Source organism: Sus scrofa, chromosome 15 (genome assembly GCF_054392235.1).
Source record: "Sus scrofa isolate SSC_HxYL_T2T_F1_AM1 chromosome 15, Sscrofa_HxYL_maternal_Yorkshire_Landrace_v2.0, whole genome shotgun sequence".
Lineage (NCBI taxonomy): Eukaryota > Metazoa > Chordata > Mammalia > Artiodactyla > Suidae > Sus > Sus scrofa.
Genome location: NC_139397.1, coordinates 124,536,884 through 124,560,012, shown reverse-complemented (window position 1 = coordinate 124,560,012; position 23,129 = coordinate 124,536,884). Strand labels below are relative to the sequence as shown.

Below are 23,129 nucleotides of genomic sequence, written 5' to 3'. Positions count from 1 at the left end.
GTTAACGAATCCGACTAGGAACCATGAGGTTGGCCTTGCTCAGTGGGTTAAGGATCTGGCGTTGCCGTGAGTGTGGTGTGGGTCCCAGATGCTGCTCAGATCCCGCATTGCTGTGGCTCTGGTGTAGGCTGGTGGCTACAGCTCCGATTCGACCCCTAGCCTGGGAACCTCCATATGCCACGGGAGCAGCCCAAGAAATGGCAAAAAGACAAAAAAAAAAAAAAAAAAAAAAAAGGTTAAGACAGTAAACTTTATGTTATGTATCTTTTACTACCTCAATATTGGAAAGAAAAAAAACCTTTTAGGACAAGACAACAAATATAACAATTCTAAATTGACCCCTTTTTTGACTTATGTCTGTTGTTCTCAGGTTCACAAGAGGGCAAAGAGCCCAATCCTTTCCAGCAATGCTACCCACCAGGGTATGGGTAAACACAGCTTCAGAGAAGGACCCGGAAAAGACAAAGCCCCTGCTTGAATTTCACTGGCACTTCCCCTTTCAAATATTCCTAAGCAAACACTAGAGGCAGAGTTTAGAAGAAAATAAAGCATTGTGTTTAGCAGAGAAGAGAGCAGATACTATTTAGCCATGTTATTTTAGATATGCCATATTCCACTAACAGCTGGCAAATTCTTTAAAGCACGGTTCAAAAGCTGTAATTGCTGAACAGAGCTTCAAGAGAATTTACAGAAATGAAAGCGTATTCCTGCAGATTATTAACATAATCATCTCATTTGTATTATACACGAATACCTAAGATGTCTCCCAACTTGACACTTTCTGAAACAGGTAGTTAATTAATGTAGGTAAAGCAGCATTTAACCTGAAGCCTTCCCAGCAGGCGTCTGGCAAGGTGTGAAAAGCAGGAGAAAGAAAATAAGGAATTGCAGAGGGAACAAAAGCAGGGCTAGAGCCAACATCCTGGAACCGGAAACCAGGAAAAGGCAGGGTCCCGCTGAGGCTTCTAAAGGCCCTGGCAGTATGGTCTCACCAGTTCTTCATGGTTACTTGATTTATTTTCGGTGTAGCCATAAGGCAAGAGGATGAGCTGCCCGTAAGAGTGCATGGTCAGGAAGCAGGCAATGTTCTCCTTCCTGCTCTCGATGAAGCTGGACACAGCTTTAGTCTCTGGTTCGGACTCGGGTCCCGTCCCGCAGAATGTTAAATCTTGGCAGTTGTGAGATGCGCCAACACCTGAAACATACAGGAAGCTTTCAGGATCTCCATAGGGCAAGACATCTGTGGGTGGAATTCAAGGCTTGCCTTTCCTGGTCTAAGTTAGTCCTGGTTAAATAAATCATTCAAGGAGGAACTGAGAAGGACAGGAGCGCTGATGTTCAGACTTAGACACAAACTCCATGCTTATGGGGCCCAGGAAGGAAGATGCAAAACGGAGCGGCCTTTGCAGTCATCTTTCACTTAAACCTTTGCAGGGCCCTGAACCTACTGGTCAGGAGCCAGTTCTTGGGTTCTGGGGTCAGACTCTGTCATACGCTTGTTGTCCTAAGTTTCTCTCTTCCTATCTTACTGGCTTGAGTCTCATTAGAGCTGTTTTGCAAGAAGTCTGTCCTCACCAGTAATGATAAGGACCATCAACAGAGCACCTTTCTTGCTGGGCCCTGGGCTCTGCCCCTCCTACGCAGCATCTCACGGAATCCCCACAGTGACCTGCTGGTAGGATGGTATTACTCTGGGCCACGTTTTAAAAATAAGAGAAAACTAAAGCAGAGAGATGAAGCAATGTTTCCAAGACCACACAGCTGCCAAATCTGAATGTTACCCTTTGCCATCTGGTTTTCAACCAGACTGCCCTTAACCAATCCTACCTCTATTTGTTTCCAATCCATCGGGCATATTGAGATTCAGAAACATGAAAATGCCTTCAGGAGAGGAAAATGTGTGTCTCATTTACCTCTGCCCTCCTGCTGTAAAATCATCTGCAAGGATAATTCTCTGATATTTCTTTTCTTTATAACAAGTCATACGGTTTAAAACAAAGTGATGGATTTCAGGCATGTTCACACTGGTCCGGGTCTTTGCCCATGTTTAGCCAACCTCACCCGAAGAGAGTCCTGAATTTGACTGTGGCTGTTCTTATTATATAGATACTATCATCCCTTTAGAGGGAAAAACACTGCTCAGGAAGTCCAGAGATCTCTACAAAACTGAGGTTTATTTTCAAATTGTATATATAAATAGTATGTATACTATACTCACATATGTGTGTGTATGTATGTATAAATATATGCATATACACTAATTCTAGTCATTGACCTCTTTTCTGGTTTCTCTGCTCCCTATTTTTGTTGTTTATTCATCAATTCATCTGCTAAGCATGTACTTACTGCACCAGGATGCATTGAAATTTCGATTGAGATCTGTCCCGAAACACGTGCCATTATCATGAGGTGAACGGGATTTCCTCCAAAGCCGATCCTGTGACAGAGAAACACAGGGATGCTGCCATTCTAAAGTCTCATAAATCACAGTGCAAGTGATGATGGGTGGTCCTTGAACATGAACAATAGTTCCTAAGATTGTCTGGAAGAACTTACCCAACATTGCGAAGCTTGTGTGTGTAATTTTTAGCCTCGCAGATGGGCTAGCAACCCCCAAAACAGGAACATCTGTGCCGCCCAAAGCATACATACGTGTAAACCATCAAACTGGAGGAAGTCGTTTGGCCTTTTCCCTCATGAGCAGATTAGCAGTGCCTGGTGGACGTGATCTGCTTAATCAGGAAAAGCTTTAGAGAGTCATTTTTTTAGGTGCAAGTGATAAAGGATGAAAGGGAAATAGCTTGGCAGATGGAAAGAGGCTGTTCCAGGTGCATCAGAGATGGTCTCTGCACATTTCTGGAAGCAAAAGACGGATGAGTGGAGATAGGGATAAAGACACGTTTCACCAGATGAGCTGGTGGGGGTTGGGCGTGGGGAGGGCTCAATTCACACAGCAGCGCAGAGAGCTGGTTGCAGAGAAAGGGGGCTGGGCGGGGGGGGGGGGGACAGGAGAGGCATTCATAATCTCTAGAAACAGGGACTCTTACTGGGGGGATGGTATGCTTTAGAAACATTTTAAAGAGGCGGTTCCCTCCTAAATAAAAATCTTAACGAGATGTTTCCCCCACTGGGTGCACGATCACCATAAAAAATGAAGGCGAGGTGAGTATGCGGAGATCATGTGTGCCCCTCGTGCTTCTAGAACTGATTTAAGGTGGATACAGGGTAGTGTAGGAATTTTATACCCACCAACTCCTTATCAGGTGGCAGGCAATCCATGAATTTTAAAGAGAAGGAGTTGGAGAAGCATTAAGTCTGGCTGACAAAGTGGGAGGATGTCAAAAACAAACAAATAAAAACATGCTCTGGACTTCAGAAAAGGCCTTCCTCCTCCTCAGTCCTAAACTTGACTTAGAGGGTTGGCTAAAAATGTTGATTTCTCTCCCAAATGAGGTTTCTTCCTTTATATGGCCACAAAACATTTTTATAGCTGCAGTGACTGAGGTCAGAAAAATGAGCCAGAGTCAAGATCTAGTTCACGTACCCATCCCAGGACCAAGCTTGTACTCACAGTTGTCCAAGTGTAGATGTAACCATCTATGTTAAGAACTGGAAGCACATAGAAGTCCAGGTTCTTAAGGAGCCTTCTTATCCTTGAGCTGTCTTTATAGTTTTGTAGAATCTGGACATTGAATAGAGAAACATTTGGAATGATCCTAGGAAGAGGTCTTTTCTTTCTTAACTTTCTAACAATTTCAACTTAATTTTTTTTTTTTTTTTTGTCTTTTGTCTTTTTTAGGGCCACACCCATGGCATCTGGAAGCTCCCAGGCTAGGGGTCGAATCAGAGCCATAGCTGCCAGTCTACGCCACAGCCACAGCAACACAAGATCTGAGTTGCGTCTGCGATCTACACCACAGCTCATGGTAACACCAAATCCTTAACCCACTGAGCGAGGCCAGGGATCGAACCCGCAACCTCATGGATACTAGTTGGGTTTGTTACCACCGAGCTGTGGCGGGAACTCTCAACTTAATCTTTGACTGTACATTCAAACTCCGCCCTTCACCCTCCCACCCTGCCTCAGTTGTCCGTTCCTTATGGTGGTTGTTCTGAAACTTCAGCCTGCAGCAGAATCACCTGGAAACTTTTAAAGAGGACCTTCAAACACAGGCTGCCTGGTTATACTCCTCCTCCTCTATCCTCATCCCCAATTCACTAGGTATGAGGCAGTAAGGTGGAAACTAAGAATTTGAATTTTTTTTTGTCTTTTTTTTTTTTAAAGGGCCACACCCACAGCAATATGGAGGTTCCCAGGCTAGGGGTCTAATTGGAGCTACAGCTGCCAGCCTACGCCACAGCCACAGCAATGCCAGATCATTAACCCAGTGAGCAAGGCCAGGGATTGAACCCTCAACCTCATGGTTCCTAGTCAGATTCATTTCCACTGCACCATGATGGGAACTCCAAAAATTTGCATTTCTAACAAGTTCCCAGTTATATTGATGCTGTTGGTCTAGGAACCACACTTTGAGAATTACTCTTTGTGGGTTTCATTATGTTTGAGTTTCTAAAAGACTGACACATAAAATATTTTCTATTAATTTAAAAGGCTTTTTATTCCTTTAAAAGAGGAATATATAATTGAGGATATATAATTGTCGCGAGACATGTTTCTACAATGTTGTCTTAGCCTCTTTGCTGAAAACTCTATCTTGTCCTGCTTTACTTTACCCCACCTTCCTGCTTGAAAAACAGTTGCAGTGATGGTGAATGACTTAAGCTTAAGAACAAAGACCTAAAGGCATAAGTTATTCATAGGGTTAGCTGAATGAGGACATAATGTGTTGGTCTAGGCACACCGGACCTGTGCAGATAGGCACGCTGGTTTGCACAAGCATGATATATCCTCTAAAGAATAAGAGAAAGAGGAACCTCATGGCGCCAAGTAGTTTATAAGGGGTCGTTAGCAGAATAGGCATTAGCAAAGAGAACCAAGGTGCAAACCTAGGCACGCCAGGTAGCCACAGATAGGCATGCCTTTTTCGGAAGCACAGTGAGGATTCTCTGGAATGCTATGCATAGATAGCTGACGCCAAGCTTCCTCCAATGCTAGTGATTGTTAAATGCCTAAAGGTCAGAGTGAAAGCTTAACCATCTACCAGCTATGTGACTTTCAAAATAATAAAAGAACTTATAAAACAATAAAAAAAAAAAACCTATATCCTCCACCTATAGCTCCCTCCTCACTTGACGTCATCCTCAAAAGCACAATAAAAGCAGTGTGGTTTCTTGAGGCGGTGCTCTTGGTCCCTTAGACCCTGAGTCCCTGGGTTCCCACCTTTACTTAAGATAAATGTCTCTGTGTCTTGTTTTATGTTAACTTTTTTCCTTAAGTTTCACAGCACCCCTTCTTCAGCCCCATCCTGCTGAGCTGGTCTGGCAGGTAATATGCAAGAATTCACTGTGCTAGGTATTTTCTACATAGTAATCTCTTTTGTAATTACAGTGTAGTTGATGTACAATGTTGTACCAACTTTTGCCATACGGCAAAGTGACTCAGACCTATGCTGATCACGTTAATCCACAAACAGACGCCTTTTATGAGTATATGTATATGACCATATGTTTATTATCTTCTCGTTGTGTACCAATTCTATCCTTTTAAAATACGTCCTGCAAAGGATGTTTAGATATCTTTCCGTCTGACTCAACTCAGTGCAAAAGTAGTCAATTCATACACTTTTCGCAGGTTAAAAAACTAGGGGTTCTAGGATGAGAAGTTTTGCACAAGATTATTAAAAAGAGACAGCACCAGGATTCAAGCTCATCTGACTTCCAAGATGTATTTTCTTTTCCATTTAGATTTGTTTACCATCCCATAAAAATGATTTGGGATGCACTAGGAAGAGAACAGAAATCCAACTCCATTTTCAGCAAAGCAGGTTATGAATTCTGTTTCGCTTGGGTCAAGGAGGAACTCAGGGGAGAGTTGTGTTGCCACCATCTGAGAGACATGTGCTCCCGAGTAGCTGAGACGTGACTGGTATTTTGTGGGCTGGTTAACTCTTATGAGAAGATCAAAGACACTTACTTCTTTCACAAACCACTGGCAGAAAGCAGGGGCAATCCATTCCCTGGCATGAATTCCGCAGTCCATCCAGAGAATCTTCTTGGGGTTATTGGATGGTTGGCTGATCTGGAGGGGACATTCGTGCTCTGTTACCAATTGCTCATAACTGCAAGCCACTGCGCCAAGTTATCAGGTATTTTATTCCCCTTGAGGTACGGGTCTCCTTACACTCTGTGCTTTCAGGCATGTGCTAAGGATGCTGGCAGAGATACCCATCCATGTGACCCTGCTGTGGGCTCCTCTTGCTCAGCTGTAGTTCTTAGGACCACATGCTGGCTCCCCTTGTCCCCTCTCCCCCCACAAAGCCTGGTCTTCCCTACACCCTAAATTATTACCTAACTTTAAATGCAAGTGTAAGCCCCCAAACTGAGAGGCTAAATCTCCAGAAAGTTTATAAAACCTTACCATGTAGGGTTCCCTTGGAGTGGTAAAGGGCACACGTGGCAGTGTGCAAGAATCCAAGGTAGTAAAAATGAACCCCAGTCTACACTTGAACTTGAAACTGGGAAAGGATCCAAATGTACAATTCCCTGCAATACTTAGGAAATTCATTAAACTTTCCATTCCTTGGAGACCCCTCTTCTCCCAGCCAACCCCATCTTCTTTCTCCTCTTGCCATTTGTCATGCTTGTACATCAGGTCAGCCTCACTCAAGCAAGAAAGAGTCCCTCCTCTCTCAGAGGTGGGGTAGGTAGGAGTTAATCTGAAAATTAAAAATTAGGGATTGTCTTTGGTGGAGAAGAAGCTGTGAACATGCCCATGTTTGAAAATCTTGACCTCTTGGGGTTTGTAAATGGCCTTGAAAGCTATTGGGAGCTGGGTTGATGAAGGTTCTCCTGCTGTATCTATGAGACACTTACAAATTGAAATAAATACAGGGACGTTCCCATGTGGCTTGGCAGGTTAAGGACCCGACATAATTCTGTGAGGATGCCAGTTGAATCCCTGGTCTTGTTCAGTGGCTTAAGGATCCAGTGTGGCCACAAGCTATGGTGCAGTTCACAAATGTGGCTGGACTCTGGTGTTGCTGTGGCTGTGACATAGGCTGCAGCTACAGAACCAACTCAACCCCTGGCTCAGGAACTTCCATAGGCTGCAGGTACAGCCATAAAATAAATAAATAAATAAATAGCCAGATTTTATTATATTCAAAGAAGTTTCTCCTTTAAGCCTCACCCATCTTTAAAGCAGCTCACATAATTCCCAATCCACCTTTTACCTTAATTCTCTCTCTTGCAATTACCCCTTTTATGATTATATGTATATGACCATATGTTTATCTTTATTGCCTCCTTATTATATACCAATTCTGTTCTTTAAAATATGTCCTGGGCAAAGGATGTTTAGATCTTTTTGGCTGACCCAGTTCAGAGTTTGAAGGCCTACCAGAATCAGGTAGGGGAGTTCCTGTTGTAGCTCAGTGGGTTAAGGACCTGAACATTTTCTCTGTGAGGATGTGGGTTCGATCCCTGGCCTCACTCAGTGGGTTAAAGATCTGGCATTGCTGTAAGCTACAGCATAGGTTGCAGATGTGGCTCAGATCTGGCATTGCCGTGGCTGTGGCATAGGCTGGCAGTTGCAGCTCTGCAGCTCTGATTTAACCCCTAGCCTGGGAACTTCCATATGCTGCAGGTTCAGCTGTAAAAAGAAAAAAAAAAAAAGAAAGAAATCAAGTAGGTAGGTGGCCCATGCTGACCATATCAACAAGTTACTCACTCAGCTTCTGGACAAATTATATTTCAGAACCAGTAATTTCATTGCTGTTTTTTTTAGAGCTGCACCTGCGGCATGTGAAGGTTCCCAGGCTAGGGGTTGAATCAGAGCTATAGCTGCCGGGCTATGCCACAGCCACAGCAACGCCAGATCCGAGCCACATCTGTGACCTAAGCAGCAGCTCATGGTAGCACTGGATCATTAACCCACTGAGCAAGGCCAGGGATTGAACTCGCATCCTCATGCATACTAGTCTGTTCTTTAATGCTCAGCCACAGTGGGAATTCCCAGAGCCAGTAGATTTTTTTTTTTTTTCTTGTAGTTGTAGATAACTCTCAAATTTGGGGATGTGCCTTGGCAATTAACCCATGTACAGAAACTAGTAAGAGGGCAGCGACAAAGTAATGCCAGTTCTTAATGCCAAAGTGCTTTGGCAGTGATTCTTGAAGAGCAATAGCAGCATTGCCTGGGAACTTGCTAGAAATGTACTGTGGTTCTAAAACTTGAGTGTGCATCCAAATGACCTGGAGGAGGTTTGCTAAAATACAGATTGCTGGGCCCTCCCCCAGAGTTTCTGATTCGTAGACCTGTGGTTTTGCCTGAGAACCTGCATTTCTAACAAGTTCCCAGATGATGATGACCCTGCTGGTTCAGAGACCCTCCTCTGAAAACCACGGCTCAGGTGAAGTGGCTGTCACTCCTGCCTACACATTAGGATCACCTGGGGAGCTTTCAATGTGTGCCAGGGCCCCAGCACACTTGGAAAAAGCAGTTAGCTCAGAATCTCTGTGGATGGTGCTAAGGCATCCGTATTAAGCAGCCAAGATTGAAAATTCACTGATCCCAAACTGAGAGCCAAGAAGGCCTGGCCCTGTGGAAAAGTGGTTGTTATTCAGCCTCATGTCACTTGCAAAGAGGCAGAGAGCCTGGAGATTGGGTTATCCCTCTGACTGTGCTATGACCTGGCTGTGTGACCTCATCCAAGTCACTTCACTGGTTCTGGGTCTTTGTTCCTTCATAAAGTGAAAGAACCCAAAATAAAGGTTGTGCATGATGTTCAGACATTTTTATGAAAAAGAAAAGTTTAAAAAAAAAGCAATTTTCTAAAACCTCAGTGCACACATGAAAAGTGAATCGGCTCTAGGTGAAGAATGAATGGGGGTTTCTCCCTCATGCAGCAGCCCCTGACCCCGACCCCCCCACCCGCAGCGGGAGCACTGGAGCACCCAGGCCTGCACAGAGCACTGGCAGGTCAAGGAATGTTAAGATCCTTTCTAGCCACTGCCCACCAATCTAAGTTCCTGGTGGGAAATGAGGGGAGCCCAGCCTGAAGAAAACGAAGGAGTACATTCTTACTTTGGGTTTCACCCAAGTGCTCCAAATTTTCTTCACTCCAGAACATGATTCCACCCAGATGATTAAAATGTAGTGTAAGCATTTACAAGTCTTGAATAGCTAAAAATTTTAAATTATTTTTTTCTTTTTTGGCCTCACCCTCAGCATGCAGAAGTGCCTGGACCAGGGTTCAAACCTGTGCCGTAGCAGCAACCTGAGCCCCTGCCATGACAACACCAGATCCTTAACCCTCTGTGCCACAAGGACAAGTTTTGCCACTACAGTGACAATGCCAGATCCTTAACCCATTGTGCCTCAAGGGAAATCGTACAAGTTTTGAATTTTAGGAGCCTCATTTGGGGTGGGAAAGCCAAAGTCTCTCTGCCCTACCTCTTTTAACGTTGTCCATGTTTCTGACTAGAACCCCTGAATGGTACACAAAAATCCTTGGGGAGAGCAGGAGAGACCCCTGTAATCCTCAGCCTTCTCACTCACCTTCAAATAATACATGGGCCGGCTCTCATAGGTCATTCCTAGGAAATGCTGTGTCACCACTTCCGGGTAATTCTCCCTTATCTGACTCATCCACTGATAGATCTGAAACAGCCGGGGAACACTGAGGTTATCAGGAAGAAGATCCTTTGCTTGCCTCTAGGTAATATAATTGCTTCTTTCATCAAGATACTGAACTCTGAACTCTTCATTTCAACAGCTGTGTGCTAAACAAACTAGAAAATTAAACCAATGAACCGTCGCCATTCCACGTTCTTTAAAGATCTACTCTGCCACCCGGGCTTGGGACACCCTGTTGAACTTTACAAATAAATGATTGAGACGTATCAGTTTCAACAATCCACTATAACACGTTTGAAACACTGTACAACCACACAGCCTTTGAATAGCTGCCAGACTTCCGGACTTTGCCATGGCACTCAATTACGCCAGAAATTTCAAGTCAAGCTTACTGTGTAGATCTTCTTTAGACTTGATGAGTCCCCAAGACATCCTTGGCTAATGTTCATGGATCCAAAGTTAGAGAAGAGCTGGGCATGCCCTTCACTGAACATGCCAGCCGAAGTTTCTAAATCAAGCCCCCGTTAATAGTTTGGGGTTCTATAAGGGAGAATGCAATGAGGAATTCACAAAGATAAGTCAGCAGCATGTGACAAGATACCTTCTACACTCATTTACGTAGAGTGCAATCAGAATAAGAGTTAACGGCAAATGATAATAATCAACTTGGCATAACACATATTCTACTGGAAAAAGTTGTGTGTCTCAATTGACATTCATCTTAGCCTGGACTACAGATGAATGTATTGTTATGACAGTAATAATGCTGATGTGGGAGAAGAGACCGACAATTCATTGTGTGGGTATCGGGTGTGCTTCTGTGATGGGATGGGGCCAGATGCAGGTGCCTTGGGTCTCGGAAGAGATACAAATAGCACATCACAGCAACGGCTACTGTTTATTTATTGCTTAATCAGCAGTAGCGTCATTTATTTATGCTCACAACAAAGTTGCAACATAGGTACGGCTACTCCTGTTTCCTGCATAAGGAAACTGAGCAACAAAGAGGTTAAGTGTCTTGGTCAGGTTCACAGAGCAAGTGGCCAAACCTGGGGTGACTCATCTCTAATTCCAGAGCATACACTTCTCATGGGCCTCACTGGACCTTGTTCCAAAACTGAAGACACTTCAGTACTTTGGGATGATGGTTACAGAAGAAAATGTAAACTCTTTCTCATACTCTTTGAAAGGAATTCTGGGAAATATTAATATAGTCCCCACATACCAAGGACATAAGTGGTAAAGCCTGGTCGGAGGGCCACTTGTGCATTTATATCAAAAATGTAAATGTGCATATCCTTTAACCCAGTAATTCCATTTTTAGAAATTTATACTTTAAAAGAAGTTTCGCATAGACACACGCCACATATACTTGTGTGTATATATAGTTTTACTATATCCAGTTTCAGAAACCAATAAACTTAGAAGCAATACAAATCTCTCTTTAAAAAAGAGTGTTCTGCTTTTGAGAGCTTCTGCCCATGTTCCTTGCATCCTCCCAGAAATATCATATTTTCAGTTGAATATCATCTGCTCAGAAGGCTTCTCCACCAACATGTTGGTCCTGCCCTGCTCAAACCAGCTAAAGACAGTGAACAGCAGTGCCTGTTAATTCTAATCCACATTTACACAAGCAAAACTGTCGTGTTCTTTTCCTCTTTTTCTCTGTGTCGATGATTTGCCTTTTTGTTTCCTATCATGAGGATTTGTATCTTTAATGGTGATGGCCAGGGGATGATGTTTGGGAAATCCGTGGACCTCAGGGCACCAGCAAATCTCCGTCCCACGTTTTGAGATTCTCTAGTCCGTGGATATTAGCAGTGAACCATCCCTCACCGATCCTCAAGTAGGTTGTAACCATCCCCCAGCACCCTCCCCCCACCACGTGTCCCCGCTCACCTCCCCCATGGGGTGGTATCTGTCATAGGAATAATTCTCCAGGATTCTCCAGGAACTGACAACCTTATCCACGACTTCTTGTCTGTGTTGTGCTGGGAATCTGCAAAGGGAAGAAAGACAAAAGGCAATGAAGAAACCAGGATATCATGAGGGTTGGAAGGTTGATGAAAAATATAGTAGAAAGCAATGTGCACAGCATTTTGAGGAAAAAGTCAATGTTGGATTCTTGCCTCTGTGACTAATTATGAGACCTTGGGTACCACTGAGTCCCTCACAGCTTCAGTTTTCTTCATCTGCAGGTTGAGAACAGCCACTCCAAGTTTGCAGGGAGGGTGAGTTCTCTTGTGGCACAGCAGGTTAAGGATCCAGCATTGTCACTGCAGGGGCTCGGATTGCTCCCATGGCTAGTGTTAGAACCCTGACTCAGGAACTTCCACATGCTGCAGGCTTGGCAAAAATGAAGGAAGGAAGGAGGGAAGGAAAAAGAAAGAAAGAAAGAAAGAAAGAAAGAAAGAAAGAAAGAAAGAAAGAAAGAAAGAAAGAAAGAAAGAAAGAAAGAAAGAAAGAAAGAAAAAAAAAAACAACTTTACAGGAAGGCTGAGATAATTTAGCAAGATATAGATAAAAACACTTTTTTTGTTGTTTGTTAGGTTTTTTTTTTGTTTTTTTGTTTTTTGTTTTTTGTTTTTTTTGCTTTTAGGGCCACACCCGAGGCACATGGAAGTTTGCAGACTAGGGGTCAAATCAGAGCTACAGCTGCTGGCTTACACCACAGCCACAGCAAAGCCAAATACGAGCCGCATCTGTGACCCACACCACAGCTCACGGCAATGCTGGATCCTTAACCCACAGAGCAAGGCCAGTAATCGAACCCACATCCTCATAGTCAGATTTGCTGAGCCACAATGGGAACGCCAATAAAAATACTTTTAAATCTGTTAAAGAAAGAATAGTTAAGATTTATTGAACTGAAACCTACTCACTGGTGTAAGCAATTCAAATCTCATTTCCTTCTCTCGAAAACTCAAAGTATTCATATCATTCCCATTTCAGAGGTGAAGAAATTGAGTCACAGGGGAAGTATTATTAGGATTTAAACCCTGACAGCCTGACTGAAAAGCCTGAAATATCAGTGACGATACTGTATATAATCATGAGTCTTTCTACAATGATTTGTTTTCTAAAAATAAATTTTGTCTTTTAGAGTAGTTTCAGGTTCACTGCAAAATTGGGTGAAAAATACTGAGAATTCTCATATTCCTGCTGTTCCCTGACCACACAAACAATCTCCCCCACTATCAAACATCCCACATGAGAGTGGTACATTTTTTCATCATGAATGAACCTACAATCATTATTTCTTAAAGTCCATAGTTTACATGAGATTTCACACTTGGTGTTGTACATTTTGTGAATTTGAACACATGTATCCTGCAATGTATCCACCATCACAGTGTCATACACCACAGTGTTACTTCCCTAAAAATCTTCTGTGATCTGCCTATTCAGCTTTCCCTCCTGCCCAGCCCTGGCAACCACTGATCTTTTCATTAGTTTTGCCTTTTACCAAATGTCATATTGTTGGAATCATCTTGTATGTGGCCTTTTCAGATTGGCTTCCTTCCCTTAGTAATATGCATTTAACTTTCCTCCATATATTTTATGGCTTGGCAACTCATTTCTTTTTAGTGCTGTGTCATATGCTATTATCTGGATGTACCACAGTTTATCCATTCCCCTATTGGAGGACATCTTGGTTGCTTCCAGGTTTTGGTGATTATGAATAAAGCTGCTATAAACACCTGTATACAGTGTTTTCTGGACGTAAGTTTTCAATTCATTTAGGTAATACAAAGAAGCATGATTGCTGGATCATATGGCAAGAGTATGTTTCATTTTGTAAGAAACGACCAAACTGTCTTCCAAAGTGGTTGTGCCATTTTGCATTCTCTCCAGCAATGTTTCCTATGTTTATTTGCCATCTGTATGTTTTTTTGGTGAGATGTCTGTTCGGATTCTTTGTCAATTTTTTGAAAATCAGGTTTGCCTCTTTTCGTATAGTTTTTTTTACATTTTTTAACTGAAGTATGGTTAACTTACACTGTTGTGTTAGTTTCAGATGTACAGTAAAGTCTTTTTTTTTTTTTTTTTTTTGTCTTTTTGCTATTTCTTGGGCTGCTCCCACGGCATATAGAGGTTCCCAGGCTAGGGGTCGAATCAGAGCTGTAGCCACCGGCCTACGCCAGAGCCACAGCAACTCGGGATCCGAGCCGCGTCTGCAACCTATACCACAGCTCACGGCAACGCCGGATCGTTAACCCACTGAGCAAGGGCAGGGACCGAACCCGCAACCTCATGGTTCCTAGTCGGATTCGCTAACCACTGCGCCACGACGGGAACTCCAGATGTACAGTAAAGTGATTGCTATGCACACACACATTCTTGGTCAGATTCTTTTCCATTTTAGGTTATTTTAAGATACCTAGTATAGTTCCCTGTACTATACAGTAGGTCCTTGTTGTTTACCTATTTTATGGGTAGTAGTCTCTTTTCTTATTGTTGAGTTTTACAAGTTCTTTATCCATTTTGGATAATGGTCATTTATCATATATGTCTCTTGCAAATATTTTCTCTCACTTTGTGGCTTGTCTTCTCCCTCTCTTGACATTGTCTTTTGAAGGGAAGAAGTTTTTAATTTTAATAACAAATAAGTTATCAATTATTTATTTCATGGATTATGTCTTTGGTGATGTATTTTAAAAGCCATCGCTACACCCAAGGTCACCTAGGTTTTTTCCTATGAGTTTTACGGCTTTTTATTTTACATTTAGGTCTATAATCCACTTTGAGTTCATTTTTGTGAAGAATATATGTCTGTGTCTAGATCATTTTTGTGTGTGTGTGCATGAATGTCCAGTTGTTCCAGCACCATTTGTTGAAAAAATTATTTTGCTCTGTTGTACTGTCTTTGTTCCTTTGTCAAAGATCCGTGGATAATATTTACGTGGGTCTCTTTCTGAGCTCTCGATTCTGTTCATTGATTGATTTGTCTATTTTTTCATCAGTGCATACTGTCTTGATTTCAGTGGCAACCAAGAAGCTTTATAGTAAGTCTTGAAGTTGAAGAGCGTCAGTCCTCCAGCTTCACACTGACTTCAACTTGACTCGTCTGCGTCTTTTGCCACTCCAGATAAACTTGATTGAAATCCACAAAATAACTTGCTGGGAATTTGATTGGGATTGCAGCGAATCTATAGATCAAATTGGGAAGAACGAATATCTTGACAACATTGAGTCTTCCTATGCATGAATGTGGAACACTTCTCCACTTATTTAGTTCTTCTTTGATATCTTTCATTAGAGCATTGTAGCTTTCCTCATACATACTTTGAATATACTTTGAACATACTTTGTTAGATTTATACTTACATATTTCTTTGAACATACTTTGAGATCTTGAACATACTTTGTTAGATTTATACTTAAATATTTCATTTTGGGGAGCGATAATGTACTTTTAATTTCAATTGTTTGCTCACTGGTAGTGTATAGAAAAGCCATTGATGTTGTACATTAACTTTGTGTCCTGCAACCTTGCTATAATTGCTTATTAATTACAGCAGGGCTTTTTTTTTTTTTTTTTTGGTCACTTCTTTTAGATTTTCTACACAGATGATCATGTCATCTGCAAAGACAGTTTTATTTCTTCCTTTCCAATCTGTATCCTTTTCATTTCCATTATTTGTTTTATGGCATTAGCTGGGACTTCCAGTGGAATGTTCAAAGGCAGTAAGAGGGGACATCCTGGCCTTGTTCCTGGTCTTAGCAGGAAAACTTCTGGTTTCTCACCATTAACTATGATGTTAGCTGTAGATTTTTTGGTAACTATTCCTTATGAAGTTGAGGATATTCCCCTAATTTACTGATAATTTTTTTTTATCATGAATGGATGTTGGGTTTTGTCAAATGTTTTTTTCTATATCTATTGATATGATCATGCGATTTTTTAGTTTTAGCTTATTAATGAAATGGAGTACATTGATTATCAAATGTTAAACTAGGCTTGCATATCTGGGGATAAATCTCAGTCAGTGAACATTGTGTATAATACTTTTTATACATTTTTGGATTCAATTTGCTAATTTTTTTGCGGGGGCGGGGATGCATTCACAGCATATGGAAGTTCCTAGGCTAGGGGCCCAATGGGAGATACAGCTGCTGGCCTACAGTACAGTCACAGCACCACCATATCTGAGCTGAGTCTGTGACCTACAACACAGCTCACTGCAATGTTTAACCCAGTAAGCAAGGCCATGGATCGAACCTGAGTCCTTGTGGATACTAGTCGGGTTTGTAACCACTGGACCATGATGGGGAACTCCAATTTGCTAATATTTTGTTGTGGATTTTTACATCTATGTTCAGGAGAGATATTAGTCTTTAATTTTTTCCCTTATAATGTCTTTGCTTTGTTTTTATATTTCGGTAATGCTGGCCTCAAAGAATGAATTAAGAGGTATTCCCTCTGCATCTATCTTCTGTACAAGATTGTAGAGAATTGGTATAACTTTTTTCTTAAATGTTTTGTAGAACTCACCAGTGAACCCATCCGGGCTTGGTGCTTTCCCTTTTGGAAGGATATTAATTATTGATTCAATTTCTATTATAGATATAGGCCAATTCTATTCCCCATTTGTACCTATATTTATGTTTATATTTTATTTATGTTTATATTTTAAGAGTTTAATAAATCTATTCAATCCCTCTTCATTATGCCAGATATTGTGCCAGCACAATCATGCTCATTATATAATTTATTCTCATTACAACCCTGTGACGTGTTATCATCCATGTTTTACAAATAAGGAAACTGAGGCCAAGAGGAATTAAGTAATTTGGCAGTCACAGAGCTAGTAAGTCCTACCAGCTAGTTCTCTATCTCTAAAACTACAAATGTTTGATGAATGTTTTAGTTCCCTAACTGAAAGGCTTTTTACCTTAGCAAAAAAAAAAACAGTGTTGTATTTTCATTATGAGAGTATACCAGTTGATCATTCATTTACCCAATAAATGTATTTAGAGTGGATTACTATGTTAACAGCACTAGGATATGATCATTTTATAGAGCTGTAAACTTTTGGATAGTGACAAAGAAATGTGTTAGAGATCCAGTTAGCTAATGTTTCAATGACTATTTTCCCATATTTTTTTCTCTGAAAATTCTGGTATTTACTCTTCCTTAAGTCTTCATTTTTTTAAAAATCTGTAAACTAGGAATAATCATACTTTCTCAAAAGATTGTTATGAGGGTTAAATAAGTTAATTCATGTTTAAATATAAGCAAATTTCTAGAACCTAGTTAATACTTAATAATGTTAAAACAATGGTAGTTCAAAGCAAAGTAAAAACTATTTCACTGCCATAATTTTGCAAATAAAAATGACATGGAAAATAATTTAGCCTCTGACTGATATGATCTTCAAACAATACCAAACTACAGTAACTAGACTGACTAAATTTTAATTTTTTCATCTGGTTCAACTAGCAGCAGAGAGGTACCACAATCACCTCCTCTGATGGAAATCAATTTCTCTGCCCAATTCCATGACTTTAATTGCTATTAATATTAATAATATTAATAATCTGAATTTAGTGAAAGCTCTTTATTTTCAAAATTGTAAACCTTTTATTGTTAAATGAATTTTACCTTATTTATCTTGTCTAAATGAAAATCTCATAAGATAGGATTGTCCAAGTAATTAGTTAAAACAATGAAATGAATTTTTGAAGGAGATTACAAGAAACAAATGTTATTAAAATTGTAATAGTTGAGGAGCAATATGTTTCTCTGTGTTATTCAGGAATTCATTTCTGATGTTTATTCATTTATTTGATTTTTTTAAAGTAAGCCTGAGTGCTTCATAATGAGAAATTTCAATATAAAAATATATACAGGTGTAAGCAATATGCTGAGGCTGACTACCCACAAAATATTATCATTTTATAAAGAAAACATATCCACCCATTGGTGTGTGTAAATTCAAAAAATTCAATTTACGCATAAATTTTCAAGAGCTCACTTCATATCCTTAATCAGAAAATATGTATTTTATAATAACACCAATTAATCCTTATTGGGCATCAAAGTATTTACATTATTACCATATTTAATTCACGCAACAACCCAATAGGCAGGTACTCTTGGTACTCTATGCAAAAGTGATAATAGGTCATAGTAATAGTAATAGAAAATAGATTTCTTTCTTACAGAGCTTAAAATCTACTTAAGGGAATGGAACATAAACACATGAAAAGCAAAATAACTTAGCCGTTAAATAATAAAACAAAGTACGATAAGCTAGAGCCTAATTACCATTTAAATGGTGCACTAAGTGTACCTAGGACAGGAGAGGGAGAATTCCAAACTGAAGCATAGCCTGTAATAATAACAACCAACATTTTATAAGCAATTAAGTATGCCAGCACAGTTATAAGACATATGTATAATCCTAACAGTAATCCTTAAGGTAAATGCTCTTATCCCAGGTTGTTGGGGTTTTTTTTTCTGAAGATTTTGTTACAGAGGCTAAATTATGTTGTTATTATACCCTAAAAAATAAGCATTAAATATTTACTAGCCTACTTTTAAAATTGTATATCTCCAATTTGGACTACAAAGAGAGCGAAATAAGTATCAGCAATATAAAGTCACTAAGAAATAATTTCAGTGCTTTCTCAGAATGGCGAGAGGAGAGGAAACGCAGCAAACAAGAAGCATATCTTTTCAGCCCTTCCTTCTTTCTCACCCTCACACTGGCTGTTCCGCCAGGAAACAAGATGATTTGAGACGCTTTCATATGCTGTTGGGACCAGGGATGGTGGCTGACCAGAGTGACACTGTTCCTTCTTTTGCATAGTTCAGCAAATGTTAAAGTCTTTCTTTATCAGAGGTATTTACTCAGTAGGGTAGGAAAGTGAGTACACTAAAAAACAGCCCTGGCAGCTGATGAATTCCTGTTTCAACTGGGCTGGTATTCCCAGGCAGCTTCACAATAAGGAAGAAATAAATGCAAGGTAACCAGACACCAACGAGCACCAACAAGCAAGCACCAACAAGCACCAATATTTGGCTTTCCCCCAGCTAATGTCTGCAAAATGTGTGCCTATGATGCCTAAGCCCATACTGAATGATGGGGTCCATGTAATATGCAAAAAAAAAAAAAGTGAACCACATAGGATTTGAGTGAAAACCCCTGATATTAAAGGTGTTTATCATTTTAGCATGAAATTGAACAAAAATACTTAAACCTCATAACCCCAAATACTTAGTTCAAGTAATGTTTAAACTATATACTTAGAAAAGGCAGTTCCCTCTTTCTAGACATTTTTGTAGGTGATGCATAATACATGCAGAGAGGGAAGGAAAAAGCTGGCTAATCCCTCAAATTACCACTAGTCTCATCTCACCAACCAAATGAAAGGATTATGGTACTTTGTGTATTCTTTTGGAATAGTAATTTATAAAATGTTTAACAAAGAAAATGATCCTTGGGGGGTACATTATTAATAAATACTGCAGATCAAAGATTGATGAAATTTTGACTGGAATTAAAAAGAGGCAAAAAAAAAAAAAAAAAAACCCTGATGAATATTGAGGCAAATTTTGTATTTTAAGTACTTAGAAAACAGTTATATGAATATTACATGATAGTAATGTATTTTTAATTTTTTTTCCTTCTTACAAAATTAACATATGCTTATAAGGGAAGAATTTAGGAAGCAGAGAGAAGAAAAATAGAAAAGAGAAGGAAGGAATAATTCTCCATAACTCCATCTCCCTGAGTTAATCACTGTTGATACTTTGGCTTATTTCCTTTCAGTCTTTTATCTGTGGATATTTTTTCATAAACACAGTACAGATTATACCAATATATAATTTTGTTTTCACTCCTTTATGTTATATATTCTACCAGAGACATTTTCTTAAACTGCTTCAAAAAACATTATTTTTAATGACTGCATAATATTTAACAGTAAATATATATTACATAGCATCATGTATTTAAATATTGTCATCTATCCTAGATACTAAAGCTGTTTCCCTTTTTTTTATTTTATGATTTTTATTTTTTCCATTTTAGTTGCTTTACAGTGTTCTGATGATTTTTAGCTAAATAATTCTGGAGTTAATGACTTTTTGCATAATTCTTTTTGTTCACTTCTGATTATTTTCTTGAGTTTTATTCCAGGAATGGGATTAGGTCAATGAGGATGAATCTTTTCAAGGCATTTGATTCACAGTGCTAAGTTCCAAATGATTCTACAGATTTACACTTTTATTGGGAGTAAGCAATATATATGACAGGCCACTTCCCTAAATGATCAAGGGAAAGATTCCGGAGTTCCCGTCGGGGCGCAGTGGTTAACGAATCCGACTAGGAACCATGAGGTTGCGGGTTCGATTCCTGCCTTTGCTCAGTGGGTTAACGATCCGGCATTGCCGTGAGCTGTGGTGTAGTTTGCAGACGCGGCTCGGATCCAGCGTTGCTGAGGCTCTGGCGTAGGCTGGTGGCTACAGCTCCGATTCAACCCCTAGCCTGGGAACCTCCATATGCCGTGACAGCGGCCCAAGAAAAAGACAAAAAAAAAAAAAAAAAAAAAAAGAAAGATTCCAAAGCTTGTCATCTTTATTAATTATAGATTTTTCTGGATTACTGTTATATCACACAAAGTAAATGAGGAGTATCAAAATGGCAGCTAACCTATGTTTTGAGTTGGAAAGAGCTGTATACAAGTCCACATTATTTTATTATCAGTAAATATAAGGCAAATGAAAACAGTCAACAAGGACCAGGACTAGCAGATTTGAAATGTTTCCCTCAAGTGCTAAAATGAGGAGCTGCCCACTCGAAGCCATCTTGAGTCCAACTGTCTGAGCCAAACTACTTCCATATTTAACCTGGGCTTGGTTAAATTATGGAAGTGGTTTGGCTCAGAGACTGAGACTTTTTTTTTTAAATAAAAGTTTTATGCCTCTTTTTTGTAAAATATTTGCAAAATGAAGGATAATTGAGGGAAAAGGAAAAAATTACCAATTAACAATAATAAAGTCCATTTTGGTATATATTTTTTATTTTTCTAAGTAATTTTTTTTGTTACATTTTGTATTCTGCATCTTCCTTTTAGCATAAAGCAGCCCTTTCCTCATGCTATTAAATTTTTTAAATTATTATTCTAATGGATAAATAATATTCCATTGTCCTATGTTACATATCAACATTTATATAACCTAATATGGGACATTTAGGTTGTTTCCAAATATTATAATATTTATCTTATAAATAAAGCTACATCTCAGTGCATATGATTCTTTCCACAGTTTGTTTTCTCAGTATAAATTTCCAGAAGCAGGGATACTAAGCCAAAGGATATGTAAGTTTTAAGGCTTGTGATGTTTTTGAGCAAGTTAATTTTTTTTCAAAGCCCTGTGAATGTAAGTCTTTGTCTCTGATTTATAAATGAAGACTCTCGGGAAGGAAAATAAATGCAGTATATTCATGAAACCAAGTAAACTAATGGAAAAACACAACGTGACAAGGTCCAAACAGCTTTAGGCATGGATACTGGACCCTCTCCATACATCTAAAATCAGACTGTTAGTGAAGCTATGGGACAGGCTGAAGTCACAGTTAATCTGGGTCAAAAATTGGAGTGGATTTCTCTGTTTGGTGAGAGTGAGTTTGTTGCAAGATTCATTTAACCATGGAACAAAAGAAGGAAACACTATTTATAACCATGCATGCCTGATGAGCTATACCAAAGGTGCAGAATAATAAACTGTGTATGAATAAAGGAAAATATACTTTATATGGAAACTATACACACAACACACACAATATTTAATAGGTATTATATATTCATAGAAATTATTCATTATGAATAGGGAAAGAACACAAAAATGGGCAAATGACAAGAATGAGAAATTTATAAATTGTTAAAGTGAGTAATAAATTAGAAAAAATATTTAACCTTATAAGAAATCAACAAAATGTAAAATAAGTCAGTTGTGGGTATCTTTTCACTTGACAAATTGGCAAAGGCTTAAAAAGTGCTTTCAGACACTGTTATTGGAAGTGGAAACTGGTACAACTTTTCTAGAGGGCAATTTGGCAATGTGGTGCAAGATTCTTGCATTTTCCTCAGCTTCTAACCCAGGAATTTCACTTCTTATGATTTATATTAGGGAAACAATCAAAGCTTTGCCAAAAAAAAAAAAAAATTATGTAGTTGGATGCTCATCATGGCATTATTTGTAAAAAAAAAAAAAAATGACAAAGTTGAAATCGTGTCTGCCTTATAGGATAGCATTGATGAAATACTATTAGTGATTGCATTATGTTTTAAATAAACTATGAATGTCACAGGAAAGTCTGTATAATACAACTTAACTGAAAAATTCTGGCACTAGTACTATATATATAACTGGCTGTCTGTCCATCTATCAAAAATATAAACAGTAATTATTTCAGGTGAAATTATTTGGTAGTTTTAAACATGTTAAGCATTTTATCAATAATTAGAATAATGTGATTTACCAATTGAGGAACTCTATAAATGAGGGATATAAAATTATCATTACAATTTTTTTCAGTTACGAAATATGACATTTTTATTCTTATTTATCGTATGTTGTGCTAGGAAATATGTTAGATATTCATTCATTTATTCAAAGATTGTTCGAGTAATGTTCAAGGGTAAAACTTCAGTGATTATTATTCTCATCTCATGGTGGTGTATATGGGTAGGAAGAGAGGGAAATCCAGCTGCATTGATCTTGAAAAAAAATCTTTCCATTTAAATGATCTAAATCATACCAGTCAGCCCCTCCTCCCACTTCACACTCACCTATCATATCCCAGCCCCCCAGGAACCAGCATCCCCAAGAGATAAAATGTTCCAAGCAGAGGCTTCATTCTTCTGCAAAGAGAACTAGAAAATCCTGTGCTTCTCCGGCAGGTCCGTGGATCAGGTGCCTCTGAGAGTGCATAAGGGCATAGACTCCCACAGAGTCTTATCTTATAAGATAAGACAAATCAGTTAGTAGATGCCTCTATAGCAGAAATAATATATGACTAGTTGTTTCATTAACTCCAAGTCTAGAAACAGTTTTTTGTTTTTTTTTTTAAATAGTGGAAACCACTGCCATTTGATTTTTTTCTCCTCTAAAACCAGATTTACTCAAGCCCTTGGCTCTGCCAGATCCAGAAAAGAGTTTCTTCCCTCTGTGAAGTTCTCAGTTCTAGAACTCCCCATCACCTAGATTCAAGAGTGGACCACTTCCTGCTCTTTCCTCCACACAGGTCACCGGATATAATAGGTGGTATGTCTTCTGCTCTGGTTATGGTGGGCGTGGTTGTTGTTCAGGATTTTCACTCCTCTCCTCCATCTAAGGCTTTATTTGGGGTCAGATGTCTTC

At 39.4% G+C, this 23,129-nt stretch overlaps 1 protein-coding gene across 1 annotated transcript in view; it reads right to left on the bottom strand.

The window, feature by feature from the left end:
- CPO (carboxypeptidase O) overlaps positions 1-22,626 on the bottom strand; it is a 29,247-nt gene extending 6,621 nt beyond the window's left edge. The window contains exons 1-7 of the mRNA XM_003359621.5: positions 22,559-22,626; positions 11,654-11,753; positions 9,677-9,778; positions 6,095-6,199; positions 3,572-3,682; positions 2,347-2,437; positions 993-1,195 (exon numbers count right to left, since the gene is read on the bottom strand). Of these exons, the coding sequence (XP_003359669.2) occupies positions 993-1,195; positions 2,347-2,437; positions 3,572-3,682; positions 6,095-6,199; positions 9,677-9,778; positions 11,654-11,753; positions 22,559-22,626 (780 nt within the window). The remainder of the gene's footprint in view (positions 1-992; positions 1,196-2,346; positions 2,438-3,571; positions 3,683-6,094; positions 6,200-9,676; positions 9,779-11,653; positions 11,754-22,558) is intronic.
- Between the last annotated feature and the right edge of the window lie 503 nt (positions 22,627-23,129).